General features: G+C 42.3%; 1 protein-coding gene across 1 annotated transcript in view; it reads left to right on the forward strand.

Annotated features, from left to right (window-relative positions):
• elf1 (E74-like ETS transcription factor 1) overlaps positions 1–8599 on the forward strand; it is a 45954-nt gene extending 37355 nt beyond the window's left edge. Inside the window, 7 exon segments of the mRNA XM_070444253.1 lie at positions 26–109; positions 1194–1217; positions 1220–1273; positions 1276–1318; positions 1320–1382; positions 2638–3003; positions 3526–8599. Of these exon segments, the coding sequence (XP_070300354.1) occupies positions 26–109; positions 1194–1217; positions 1220–1273; positions 1276–1318; positions 1320–1382; positions 2638–3003; positions 3526–4315 (1424 nt within the window). The 3' untranslated portion in view covers positions 4316–8599.
• The last annotated feature ends 6790 nt before the right edge of the window (positions 8600–15389 follow it).

The raw sequence follows: 15389 nt of genomic DNA on the forward strand, positions 1-15389 counted from the left end.
GACCTTTACCCTTTTCCTGTCTTAGTGCGCAAGCCTCGGCCGGTGCGTCCCTGCTCCCCCATTACCACTCCCAACCTGCCACTCAAGAAGAAGAGCAAGGAGGGCAAAGGTGAGCGTTCATCTCAACCAGCTCAGCTCTCAAAAAAAGCCAATCAAGGTCTCTCTTGGGCCCTTCTCAATCAGCTTTCTTCTTGAAAAAATAGCCAATCGAAATCAAGTTCTCTCCTGGGCCCTTCTCAATCAGCTTGTTTATTGAAAAAACAGCCAATTGAAATCAAGCTATCTCCTGGTTCCTTCTGTAAGCTACTGTGCATGTTTCTGCTTGTAGAGAGCAGCCCCTGTAGTACAGTTGGGTTGGACCTCAGCCTGCTAATTGACTAGCTGCTCTCAACGTGCTGTGTTTCCCCGGGAAATAAGTGATTGCACGCTGAGGGTACATTGATGAACTACTGATAAAACCCCTTTCCCCTCTCCTTGTGTGTGTCCCCTTCCACGTCACATAGAGATAGGGAGAGGGGGTTGGTTCAGCCGCACACATATACATTATGTTGTCACGGTGGCTGCTGGAGGGGTTGCTGTTTTTAACTCATTCTGGCCTAACTGTTTCTCAAACAAGAGTCATCAACTGCCAGAGCCCCATCCAATGCATTTATTTTCCAAGCCTAGGTACATACACACCAGACGAGAACGGCACATTTATTTATTTAGGTTATGAGGAGGGAATACAGCAATTACATCTCTGCCTATTTATGGATGATAGTTATGGACAGGTGTAGCAGAACTACAAGCTCACATGTACTGTATTAGACTGACATGTACTGTATTAGACTGACATGTACTGTATTAGACTGACATGTACTGTATTAGACTGACATGTACTGTACTTAGACTGACATGTACTGTTTAGACTGACATGTACTGTATTAGACTGACATACTGTATTAGACTGACATGTACTGTATTAGACTGACATGTACTGTTATTAGACTGACATGTACTGTATTAGACTGACATGTACTGTATTAGACTGACATGTACTGTATTAGACTGACATGTACTGTATTAGACTGACACGGTACTGTATTAGACTGACATTGTATGATTGCTGACATACTGTATTAACTGACATGTAGTATTAACTGATGTACTGTATTAGTTAAAACTGTGAATTGCTCCTTTCTCCCCCCATGTAGGGAATACCATCTACCTATGGGAGTTCTCCTGGCCCTGTTGCAGGAAAAGAACACCTGTCCCAAGTACATCAAGTGGACACAGAGGAGAAGGGCATCTTTAAGCTGGTGGACTCCAAGGCTGTTTCCACTGTGGGGCAAACACAAGAACAAACCTGACATGAACTATGAAACCATGGGTAGGGCACTCAGGTGAGAGGAATGACACACATGGTGTTGGCGTACATCACAGACATCACAGACATACAGTTACGAAGGCTACCACTCTAAAATGTCTGTGGCCCTGTTGCAGTAAATAGTTTACATGTCTGTGGCCCTGTTGCAGTAAATAGTTACATGTCTGTGGCCCTGTTGCAGTAAAATAGTTAAATGTCTGTGGCCCTGTTGGCAGTAAAGTTAAATGTCTGTGGCCTGTTGCAGTAAAAAGTTAAATGTCTGTGGCCCTGTTGCAGTAAATAGTTAAATGTCTGTGCCCCTGTTGCAGTAAATAGCTAAATGTCTGTGGCCTTTTTGCAGTAAAAAGTTAAATGTATGTGGCCCTGTTGCAGTAAATAGTTAAATGTCTGTGGCCTGTTGCAGTAAATAGTTAAATGTCTGTGGCCCCTGTTGCAGTAAATAGCTAAATGTCTGTGGCCTTTTGCAGTAAATAGCTAAATGTCTGTGGCCCTGTTGCAGTAAATAGCTAAATGTCTGTGGCTTTGTTGCAGTAAATAGCTAAATGTCTGTGCCCTTGTTGCAGTAAATAGCTAATGTCTGTCGCCTTTTTGCAGTAAATAGCTAAATGTCTGTGCGCTTTTTTGCAGTCAAAAGTTAAATGTCTGTGGCCCTGTTGCAGTAAATAGTTAAATGTCTGTGGCCCTGTTGCAGTAAATAGTTAACTGTCTGTGGCCCTGTTGCAGTAAATAGCTAAATGTCTGTGGCCCTGTTGCAGTAAATAGCTAAATGTCTGTGGCCCTGTTGCAGTAAATAGCTAAATGTCTGTGGCCTTTTTGCAGTAAATAGCTAAATGGAAAATGAAGTAGGTGCTTCTAGATAATATAGACAACAAACTGCAGTATGTTGTGTTGTACCGACATAATACAATCTTATCTCACCTGCATCCCCTTCTCCTCTTGAAGGCAGTATTATAACATCAGTGTCTGTTATGAAACATAACTGAGAAAAATATTGAATACAGCGAGCAAGGCACTCAGACCCCAAACATCCTTTGTACCAGGAGTTTAAGTCACATCTCTCAGGTCAACATTATCAAGGACCAAGGCATAAATAAATATTCACTGACACTTTATTCAAAGTGGACCTTATTCAAGCCACGGTCATGATCATTCAAAATGCAGGCTGGCAGGGTAGAAAGGAAAGTTCTCCATTGAAGTCAATGGTGAAAAGTGCTGAAACTTCATGTTTATTCAATGCCACAAACATCTTACCTTACCTGTCCCGACCTAAGGTATTACTACCAGCGTGGTATCCTGGCTAAGGTGGAGGGTCAGCGGCTGGTCTACCAGTTTAAAGACATGCCTCCTGACCTAGTGGTGATTGACGACGAGGACCCATGCCCTGACCTCACCTCTGGCTACGGGGGCCAGCGCCCCAGCCACCACGGCCGGGGAGGCTCCAGAGGGGGGCAGGGTAAAATCCATGCCCATGGGCACCGTCCTATATCGGTAAAACAAGTGAAGAGAGAGCCCATTGATATGGATGGAGGGCTGTACCATGAGGTCAATGGTAAACAGGCAGAACACATGATCCAGACGGTCCACGTGCTGCAGCCCAACCAGAGGGCGGCTGTGCCGGCCTCCACACACACTTTGAGGTGAGAGATAGATGGCAACCTGGCATACGTACACACACGCAGATTACATGCACATGCATATCCATACACACACACAGATTTTGAAAGCTCATATATAATGCCAGTATGTAACATAAAGCTAATTTTATGCCTAAAGATATGTTCTATACTATATTATAAACTGGGTGGTTTGAGCCCTGAATGCTGATTGCCTGAAAGTTTGACAAAACATTTATTTTTACTCCTCTAATTACGTTGGTAACCAGTTTATAATAGCAATAAGGCACCTCAGGGGTTGGTGGTATATGGCCAATATAACACGGCTAAGGGCTGTATCCAGGCATGCCGCGTTGCATATTGGCCATATACAACACCCCCTCTGGCTTTATTGCTTAACTATATCATACTAGAATAGTGTTCTATTAAAAGTGTGTGTCTGAACCTGACTGTAAAGCACTTTGTGTCAACTGCTGATATAGAAAGGGTTTTATAAAATACATTTAATTGGTTGATTGATTGAGCTGATCTCCTCTCTCTCCTCAGGACCATCAACATGCCTACCTCCGTCCCCATGGTCCTGACGTCTTCCGGCCAGCTGCAGCCCCTCCTGTCCAACGGTGACTCGTCCAGCCACTCCTCCCAGCCCAGGGTCATCCTCCACACCGTCCCCTCTACCACGGCGGGGGGCAAGGATGTCCTCACCATCCAGACGGCCTCCCTGGCCACCGGGACGGGCAGCCTCCAGGATCACCATCAGCACCCCCAGTTCCTTGTCACCAGCCTGGGCTCCACTACCACCACGGGGGTCCTCAGCTCCACCATGGCCTCCCTCAACGGCCTTCCCCGCATGGTCACTCTCAACGCGGCCACCGGTCAGACCATGGTGGCCCAGCAGCCTGGTACCGTCATTGCTACGGTCCTCAAGTCCTCCAGCGGTGGCGAGCTCCTCCATGGCCTGCACGGCATCAAGGAGGAGATGCTGGACCCCTACTACCTGCAGTCATTGGTTAATGGAGACCCGTCGTTTGGCAAGGAGGAGATGGAGGCAGGGGAAGCAGAGCTCACCTACAGGACTGTGATCATCGGGAAGAACCAAAGCCTTGGACCGAGCCAGGGGGAGACTGGAAGCGAGTCTCCAGTGAACGGATACTTTTCCCAGGGAAGCAGCCCCAGTGAGGGCCTGACCCCCGTGGAGGAGCTAGAGGTGCGCGGGGAGATGGCCCTGCAACCGGAGCACATGGTGGGGGTCAAGGGGCTCCAGGAGCTGCCAGAGATCACCGTCCACCTCCCAGCCTCCTTCATCCAGATCAAGGCAGAACCCACAGAGGTCTAGTAGACCACAAGCTAACCTTTATTGTCATGAGTCTTGTCCTGGAGGCAGAACTGAGTGATTTCCGCTAGATGGGCCAGCTGAAAAGTCCAAATTGGCTCTATCATAAAAATTAAGGAAGACAAAAATGAGCTTTTTGATCATAATTTAGGGTTAGACATTAGGATTAGCAGTGTGGTTAAGATTAGGTTTTTATTTTACCTTTATTTGAACAGGGAGTCACCATTGAGACCAGGGTTTCTTTAACAAGGGAGCCATGCACATACTATTCATAAGACAAAATCGAATTGAAATCAGATACAATGTAAAACAAACTAAAATACAGCACAACACAAATATTCAAGAAAAACAGTTACATTCCTTAGTAAGAAGTTCCCCAATTTAATATTTTCAATTGCCCGAGCGGCACTACAACATCCAATTGTAATGTATTGTGAAGTTGGTTCCAGCAATGAGGTGTATTAAAACTAAAAGAGGATTTACTTAGTTCTGTGGAGACCACAAGGAACCTCAAGAGTTTGGTATCTCCTGATTTAAACTTTATATCATGTTTTATACTTTAACAACGAAGTGAGGTAAGTTGGAAGCTTGTGTAGTAGAGCTTTGTAAACAAGAAGGTAGTAATGAAGTGATATATGGGACGTTAATGAGGACCAGCCAACCTTTTGATACAGGATGCAGTGATGAGTAATAAAACTGTCACCGATGAAAAAAAAATGAATGGCACTATGGTAGACAGCATTCACAGGTTTAAGAGTAGTGGCTGCGGCAATCTGGTAAATGGTGTCACCATAGTCAAGAACTGTCAGGAAAGTTGACTGTACAATCTGCTTCCTGCTATTTAGGGAGAGGCAAGATCTAGTTAGAAAAACCACTTTTTTAAACTATCTCATTCGTATGTTTTTGTCAGTCCAAATGTTCAGATATTTATAGGCGGGAATCTGATCGATGGGAGAACCATCCAATGGATAACTATGTAGTCCATCAGGTTACGGTTAGGTTTAAAATCTGATTTTACGACTTCGTGGCTGTTCCAGCTAGTGCCCACTCTGCAGAGCTGCCTCCAGGGCAAGATTCATGACAATAAATGCCAACCTGCTAATAGGCCTGGACTCTCCATCAAAGCTGGACTATGGAATCAACATAAAGAAAGACTACCCAAAGGGCAATTCCACCACTTTTCAACCTCATTTTCATTGTCTCCAGCACAATACCATTGTCTACATATGTGAAAATGGCGCATTTGTACGTTTTGTGGAAACAAATATAAAGCTAAAGGGTTCTACCCAACATCATCAAAAGTTAACACATTTAGGACCTTTCTTCTTATCTTTTTAACCACAGATCATAGAAACATGCTGTTTTCACATATGTAGACACTGGTATGGTGCTGGAGATAATGAATATGAGGTTGAAAAGTGGTGCAATTTCTTTTTAACAAAGTTTCCTTGTTCTTATCCCGTTGATAATCTTATTTTGAAAAGCGATGGATTTTTAAATGTGGAGCGACAAACAGAGACCAAACGTTGGCCCCTGCCGGATGTTTGTGCTTACTCATTGATGTTGTGATCACGTGCCCAAATTTCAACATCAAGGGATTGTTTTGTGATGTGTTGTTGAAGGCTCCATAGTTTGATAGGCCCTCACTCGGATCAATCTACCTACCTACCTTGCTACTGTCAGTAGACCCGCCCCCTTCCCAAACCTGTCCCCACCAGGAGAACAGCCATTGGATAACCAGGGATCTACCCCACCACATGTGCCAGTTAGATTAGTAAATGTTCTACCTACCAGTACATCTCATCAGACTTGTGTCAATGCTAACAGACAAAAACAGCAAACCAAAAACAGGAGATGGGAACTCATGTGGGAGAATGCAATGAAATCAGACTTGATGAGCAGAAAATGTGTCATTTCTACATGCCGTCTCCACTTTTTTTTTAAGGAAGAATGACGGAAACGCACCTTACTGACCTTTAATGGAAGAGTGCCTTATACGTAAAGGTAAAACAGTTCAAACTCTTGATTGGAAAAGTCTGTGAGGGGAAAAAAATGACGGTTCAGATTGTTTTGACTCAAACGATTGTGACTTATCCGGAGTTTCCTCCATATCTCCCCATATTATAAGGTTGTCGATAAGGTGTGCTTTCCCCTCCATTACTCATCGCCTTACAGCAATGTGTTACTATGGAAATGGGCATTTCCTGTCCCCTTGGACAGTCCAATCACAAACATGTTTGTATATAGCTGCAGACTTGATGCAGGGAGAGAGAGAGAGAGAGAAAGCGAGAGAAAATACGGAGGAAAAATAAAATAGATTTTACTAGCCTCCTATCTTCCCATTAAGGCCTTTAATCCTGTTTATATGAAATGGAATATATATAAATATATATAAAATAATAATATACTATTGAGATTCAATTTAAGGCCACAAATGTATTTATTTTGTGAATTTCTAAATTCTGTATAAAAAGGCACATTTGTTTGTTATTTACGTATGGAAAACACGAGGGATAATATACAAAGTATATGAAATCAAATAACAGGAAGCTCATATGTCGGTGAATTTTTTTTCCGAAAAGCTGATATGTTTTTTTTTAAGCATTCCATATAATCAGCGCAGCATTGATGATGATACTTTCTCTGTTTTGGACTCAAAGTGGTTTGCCCCGATGCAAATGATGGTCTCTATAAATATCTCTGTCCTGTGTCATTTAAACATTGTGTTGTATGTGCTTTGGTTCTTCTTCCCTTTGTACAGCGGACATGCCTCTAGCCTTATTCAACAGTCAAGCAGTAGAGATCAGTTGGTTAGATTCACACACTCCTGTCCAGTTAATTTGGTCATTTGGTCTCAATCAGGTCCTCTGGGACCTCTCCTAACCCAGTTATTTCGTGACGCAAATTGTGACTGAACACCGGTGTTTTCCTCCCTACTTCTATGCATTTACAATTCTGGTGCTCCGCTCCTAGCTCTTGGTCTTTGGTCAGACTGGTGTCTGTGCTCTTTTTATTGGGTGTCCCAGTTTTGTTAAGGACCTGAGACGTCAGGGTCTCTGAATGGCCATGATAGCCTGCAAATGCTAGTGTAAGTAAACCAATATTTATCCTGAGCGCTATCGTGGCTAAATGACTTGTATTTTTTTCACTGGAGCTGGAGTGAGCAACAGACCATCTGAACTCTAGCTCAGCATCTGAGGACAAGCTTTAATGCTAATTTCAGGGGAAATGGAGAGTCTGTGACGTGACTTCCGCTTTTGGACATTAACAAGGTGACACTCCATCTTAACTCCTCCACATTTACGGAATTGTTTCAACAGTGCAGAAGAGAACCTCCCATCATTTTTTCCTTCTCAAAAGGTCCAGAAAGAAACGCCGCTCAGGCATTTATTTTACGCCTGCTTCGTTAGGTTATGCTGCTTAGGTTAGGCTACTTTTTAGAACGTGTGCCCAGGCATCAGTCTTATGTCAACCAAAGGGCTCTCTGTGTTGACAATCTGAATGCTGTACAGTACAAAGTTATGAAAAGTTGTGACAATCAATGCTCTCTAGGGTTACAAAAAGTACCAAAACAGTCTTTGGTGTTGATAATTGACTGCAATGAACTCTGTGGGTGGGGTTGACTGGATTTTCCTGCTTACAGACGCTGATGTTGTACATACAGGTATTTTCCTTTTTAAGCACTGTTGTATGTGAGATGTTGGCGTCTGTCCACGCTGTCTGTCCGATCATTACGTTTTCCTTTGTCTTGGGTTTTCTGTGGTTTCCTCCTATGCTGAAACTAGGTTAGATTTTTTAAAGAAAGAACATTTAGGCCCAGTGCAGTCAAAGCGTTATTTTCCTGTGTTTTATATATATTTCCACACTATGTGGTTGGAATAATACTGTGAAATTTTGAAAATGATGATAATGCCCTTTTAGTGTAAGAGGTGTTTGAAAAGACCACCTGAAACTTCTGCCTGTTTTGGTGGGGTGGAGTCTTGGCCTGCCTGATAACATCACCAGGCAGTAAATTAGTTAATAGACCAATAAGCAAGAGTTCCAATCCTCTCTGCCAATAACAGCTAGTTTTCAGTTTTCCCCACTCAGAACACTCCCAGACAGTCCTATCAAAATTCTTGCTTGAAAAATTGCTCTTTGCTAAGAATCTATTTTTGTTTCTTTTTGACCAGTTTAATTAAAAACAATCACAGTAAAGTACTTAATTGTTACCCAGAAATTATTTTGGTATTGAGATGAAAACGGCTGCATTGGACCTTTTTAATAATAAAACACATTTTGCTTATATTCCGCTTCAGTGTTTATTCTATATACACTGAGTATACTAAACATTAGAAACACCTTCCTAATTGCATTGTACCTCCCCCCCTTTTCCCTCAGAACAGTCACAATTCATCGGGGCATGGACTCTGGGATGCTGGCCCATGTTGACTGCAATGCTTCCCAAGGTTGTGTCAAGTTGGCTGGAAGTCCTTTGGGTGGTGAACCATTCTTGATTCACACGGGAAACTGTTGAGTGTGAAAAACCCAGCAGCATTGCAGTTCTTGACACAAGCTGGTGTGCCTGGCACGTACTACCATACCCCATTCAAAGGCACTTAAATATTTTATCTTGCCCACCCTCTGAATGGCACTCATACACAATCCATGTCTCTTTTTTAAATTATTCTTTAACCTGTCTCCACCCCTTCATCTACACTCTGATCGAATTGGATTTAACAAGTTATGTCAATGAGGGATCATAGCTTTCACCTGGATTCACCTGGTCAGTCTGTCATGGAAAGAGTCATGTTTTGTATACTCAGTGTAATAGCCTGGAATCCAAACTGATTCCGCTACTTTTAACATCAGTCCGGCATTCAGTCTGGTTTAACCAGGCTATCAATATGACATGAAACAATATTATAGCTTTGCATTCAAACTGATGCACACTTTTTTTTCAGTCTGGTTTAACCAGGTTGTCAATATGATATAAGACAATTAAAATAGTGTGGACAGGCTGTTTTGAAAACTGGGACTGACTGATAAAATAATTATACTATTACCTTGTCTCCTCTTTGATGAGCGTATTAACACACACTTTCACACAAGGTCAAATCAATCAGATGTCGGTGTGCCGCTCTCAGTATATCTTCCTCCACTGTCTCTGTCCCCATGCCAGGCTCAAACCAGTGATCCTCTGCTCACAAACATACATAACCGTCCTCCCTGACAACATACCAACCGATTGAGCTATACCAAAGGTACCAATTGGATAGATCCATCGGCTATAGTTCAAGCGATAGTTCTTTACTCCGTAACTCCATAACACATCTTGCTTAAAGGGAGCTCTGATGAGGGTCAGGATGTTTCCAGCCATATGTCCCTCTTCCACGTCTGTTGCTGTAAAAACAACAGAAAACCGCGGGCCTGCTAGTCCTACTGCAGCAAAAAAAAACGACAGCAACGTCTACAATATGTCTACATGAAACAAACTGGCAACAATTGAGATTTGAGCAATAATAAGCTGTTCATTGGTGCAACTGACGCTACGAATCGTGCTCAGGAGACAGACAGACAAACCAGTCTGTTCTAGATAATAGCAGAAGCAGCTGTGCTGCTGGTTTCTAAAGGGCTACTTATGGGATTTTATTGTACACATAATGGTATTGAAGTAGCTCCAAGCTTTGAAGTTAGAGAGCAATATTGCTGTGTACAATCTGCAACATGGGATTTGAAGAACAGGAGAAGAAAAGGCATTTCTACTGGAATGAAGCCTTTAGCAGGCCGAAGAGACTGATTGGACCGTACCTCGGAGTCGTCTTCCAGTTGCCGTAGGCAGATGAATACATTAGTCCAGTCGTGCTGGGGGACAGTGGAGGCTGTTGTCACTGCTGTGACCTACTGTGCAGAGCAGCCTGAGCAGTGGGTTGAGAGTAGGGGAGAAGGGAAGGGTGGGGGGGTGTACATTGGCTGGGATTGAGTGAGCCTCGGGTGGGGGTCTGCTGAGAGAGCTGACAGATGGGTTTGGCTGCTGTACACAACCCCCCTCCCCCCAACACTCCATGCACAACACCCACCCCCTCTCCCCACACAGCTGCAGACCACACACTCCTGCAACGCCATAGGGTTACCGCACCAAACAACACAGAAAAACTGCCACAATACCACTTCCTGTCACCAACAATGACAGCATAAGCCTTCGCCGATGGACCATTGTCCTTATCCATATCGATGTAATATTTCAAAACCGTCTCCTTTTTTGTTTCATGCTGTATCACACAGTGAGCTGCTAACTACCTTTTCACTCCATCTGAATAGACCTGTGGTGTCTTGACTTTAAAGCCAGCAAGATGCTAGTGGGATTATAAAGCTAATGAAAGACGTGCGTGTGCGTGTGTGTGTGTGTGTGTGTGTGTGTGTGTGTGTGTGTGTGTGTGTGTGTGTGTGTGTGTGTGTGTGNGTGTGTGTGTGTGTGTGTGTGTGTGTGTGTGTGTGTGTGTGTGTGTGTGTGTGTGTGTGTGTGTGTGTGCACGCGGCAGTGAGTCAGAGAGCCCGGAGAGAGAGCCAGGCAGCCCAGTCCATCCGGAACCTGGGAGGGGAGAGGTCTATTTCCTGCGTCGCCTGCAGCCAGTGACACAGTGTGAGACGACCTAGCTCGCGCTAGTGAGTGTTTACTGCCGTGCCACTCCACATGCCTCTCTCACACGGCGCGAGGAGCTGTTGAAGGATGACGGCTGACACGGTAGAGCCTCCAGCCTGTGTCGGGAACCATGGCGGAGAGATTATTCAAACATCAGGCCTTCAGTGCATCATGGACCATGTACACTGACCCCACAACACAGCCCAAGCATTATAGCATTTGTCTGTTGTCTCATGGCCTAGCAGTACTACTGCCATGCACTGTGCTCTGCCTAGCAACCCACCTCAACTGTAATTTGGCCATCTGAGTGACCACTGGGCTCTGAATATATGAAAGGATTTTCAAAGGAGAGGCTCTCTTCTCTCCATCGATGTTGATATGTGCTGTTATTTTAATTTGACAGATGATTCAAAGTTTGAGTTAGAAATAGCAAAGAAAGGCATTTACGTACTCAAGCTGACAAGTTAAACCTTAAAGCATAGGGCCCCTGCAGGTAATCATAACCCAACACTGGTGGAGATCAGTCTCAAAATGGCCATTCTGTCATGAGACCACAAGATGGCACTAGCAATACGTCTGTAACACTATCCGCCTGACAAGCCAAATATGTCTCTCCCCTCTCTCATAGAGGTAAATGACACTGCAGTTTTGATGTGGTAACAAAAGGAGTGAATTCACAAGTGTACACTACCGGTCAAAAGTTTTTGAACACCTACTCATTCAAGGGTTTTTCTTTATTTTTACTGTTTTCTACATTGTATAATAATAGTGAAGACATCACAACTATGAAATAACACATATGGAATCATGTAGTAACCAAAAAAAGTTAAGAGATTCGAGGAGGTTTGAGATTCTTCTTATAGCCACCCTTTGCCTTGATGACAGCTTTGCACACTCTTGGCATTCTCTCAACCAGCTTCATGAGGTAACAGATGTGCCTTCATAAAAGTTAATGTATTTGAGCCAATCAGTTGTGTTGTGACAAAGTAAGGGGGTATACAGAAGATACCCCTATTTGGTAAAAGACTGTCCATATTATGGCAAGAACAGCTCAAATAAGCAAAGAAAAATGACAGTCCATCATTACTTTAAGACATGAAGGTCAGTCAATACGGAAAACTTCAAGAACTTTGAACGTTTCCTCAAGTGCAGTCGCAAAAACCATCAAGCGCTATGATGAAACTGGCTCTCATGAGGACCGCCACAGGAAAGGAAGACCCAGAGTTACCTCTGCTGCAGAGGATAAGTTCATTAGAGTTACCAGCCTCAGAAATTTTAGCCCAAATAAATGCTTCACAGTTCAAGTAACAGACACATGTCAACATCAACTGTTCAGAGGAGACTGTGTGAATCAGGCCTTCATTGTCCAATTGCTGCAGTATGGATCCTGCAGCACTGTTTCTCTTTTGCACGCCTGCTCTGCTCAACACAATGCTAAACAAGCTTCCAGGGATTTTTTCCTAGATGCTGAATAATTTACATGAGGAACATGGACATGAGGGATTTACCTTTGAAACTACTGATTCTGGTGTTTACTATGAGTGGAGTCATAGATACAGATTTGAATGTGTAGCTTGTAGTCATCTGGACAGGGTATGTTGAGGAAAGATACACCTACTCACAAATTGGACAATTCACATTTCAACAGCCAAACAACGATTGTCCTCAGTCTCCTAACTAATTTAAAAAAAATCATCACTCACGAATCGGGTACTAATCAGAATCTATTGCTCTCATGGTATTAAAGATGGAGAACAATTGAGATTTAATTCATGGCAAATTTGACAGTTATGGGCCAACTTGATATTGATACACCCACCAATCATTAGTGAGGAAATCGTATCAAATCATTGTCTAACAGAACAATTTTCGCCTGTCTCCTTTTACCTTCAGAAATCCTCTATTATGAGGGGAGGGGAACAACAGTAGAATACATTATAAGGTGGATATTATACAGATTGACTTCCATCGTCTCTACTCACTGGCCAAGACTCTCAAGAAGGCGTGAAATGTTCTCAGTAACACTATTGCTGTAATATCTGTATCACATTCCACTGTCAGAGTGAGGTGGCCCATTCAAAATTACTCTCAAGGCTCCCATGGGCAATTTACTCGCACAACCACACAATAGCCAAGCCTGAATCTCCTGGGAAACCTTGTTGGATTGACAATGCATGAGACCGCTGGTTATCAAACATAATATCATAATAAGATCAAACATAATACTAGTGCTTAGCTAACCTAACCTTTTTTATACGATGTCAGTCCATCGTCTCGCTCTTTCTGTCTGTTTGACTTTCTCTGTCTCTCTGTCTCCCTCTCCTGCTCCCTCTCTCCCTCTGTTGCTACAGTATACTGATTGTGTCAGCTTCAATACACACAGCAGCATGACGTGATAAGGGAAAAATACAGGCAGAACAAAATACATATCAACACAAATTGTATATTATTTTCAGAACCGCCTTGGGGCATGGCGGAGCTGCCTGTCGGCACATTTGAAGTATGTTTGCAATTATTGCATTTGTTAACGCCTGACACTATTTTTACTCGACATGTTGCCCTTGGCTATTGACATTATTGATTTGAAAATACAATGTGTTTGCAGCTTGAACTTCAAGTTCTTTACTTCCGCCCGTTAATACATTAACATAAGTAATGAAGTTGAGTTTAGACTTAAGACAGACACAGTAAATTTGCTTATTTTCGCGAAATGTTTTACCTTTTTGAGGTCGATTGTTTTTTTCACCTTCCCAACATTCTAAATGTAGAGAACCTACAGTATGTTTAATGCAACATTACTGGGAGGGTACATCACTTGGAGGGAGGGTACAGAGAAATTGGATGTACTTCAAACCAACATAAATCAAAGTGAAACCGGCTCTATCTTTTCTCATCTGTTTTTTTACCTCTTTTGTTGTTTTGGTTAAAGAGCATCGATTTAGGTTTCTTTTCCAGGAAGGATATTAGTAACACTTCTTATGAACAACCTATATAATACATTATAACAACATCTGTTCTAATAACCGTGCTCATAAACATCTATGACTACTTTCATAGAGCATTGTGAACAGGATGTATAATGAGTAGAAAGAGGAGGAAGGGAAGCGCTACTAAGGTACACAATAGTACATTTTGGTAGACAGAAGGTGCTCTTTGGTAAAAGGGGTAAATTGGTCATCAAAAAGAAAGGAGGACCAAGGCACTCTTCATATAATTAATTAAAATGCCTTTATTAGTATGGCATGTTCAATAGAAACAAAGTTTTTAAAAACCGACGCGTTTCGGCTGCATGGCCTTCGTCAGGGAGTACAAAAGATGTATAATGACTTTTGAAGCAAAGTGGCATATGACTTAATCAATACATTTTGGAGTCAGGACATGTCATAGATTGACCCTCAAAGGTTAATAGATGTGTGAACTGCAGCATTGGACCATTTGAATGTATGATATTGGACTTTTTTCCACCAATGTTGGAATTTCAGCCAGGAGAAACCTGAATATGGCATCCATATTAGGAAGTTCCTCAGTTGTCAGGTGAAACCATTATATTAGTTATCAGACAAAACGTCCTAATATGGATGCCGTAGTAACTTTGAATGCAAATTAAGACTCACAAGAAGTCAGTTCTTTATCTTGATATGAGTAGCATTAGATGTATTTTAGTTTCAAAATACATTTTAATTGCATGTAATTGATAATAACTTAAGCATGTCAAGCCATCATACAGTATCTCGTATGGTTGTAGGCCTATCTATGCCGGTAGAATCATTGTTTAGAGCATGATTACTGTGAGCTATTGAGCAACGGAGAAAAATTTGCAGATTACATTACATAATGGTAATTGAGCTGTGGCATAATTATGTCATTTACAGCCATTACAGTTAAAACAATGCTGCTTAAAATAACAATAATGACTTTACATCAAATAAAGAATGGCAAGTTGAATTAGAAGAATTAAGCATATCTATAGCCGCTGCTTTATTATAATTAGTCGACTCATTCTGATAGTTTTTTGCTATGTATTTATATACCTTCTCATCAATACATATATATTTCAAGTTAAACATGCTAATTGTAGTAAACAATAGTCAAAACAGATCATTCACAAAAAATAGGACATATATTATTTTTAGTCTAGAAAGGGTTAAATGCTCTTGACAGAGTGAGCAGGCTACAGCACTTCAGTATGTTCTACATAAAATACATTGTTGGTTGTCATAGGCCACAGCAGACGTGGGTTCAAATAGTATTTGTTTTCTTTCAAATACTTTAGCTGTGTTTGTCTTGTGCGATTGGACCACCGGGATAGTACCAAAAATGCAAACCCTGATCGATCTAGCACTCCAGGAAAGCTCAATCAAAAGCTCAAAGTATTTGAAAGAAATCAAATACTATTTGAACCCAGGTCTGCTCCACACAGCAAGAGAAAGTCGGTTACACGCCACCCATAAAAAA

The sequence above is a fragment of the Salvelinus sp. IW2-2015 genome, linkage group LG6.2 (assembly GCF_002910315.2).
Source record: "Salvelinus sp. IW2-2015 linkage group LG6.2, ASM291031v2, whole genome shotgun sequence".
NCBI classification, from domain to species: Eukaryota; Metazoa; Chordata; class Actinopteri; order Salmoniformes; family Salmonidae; genus Salvelinus; species Salvelinus sp. IW2-2015.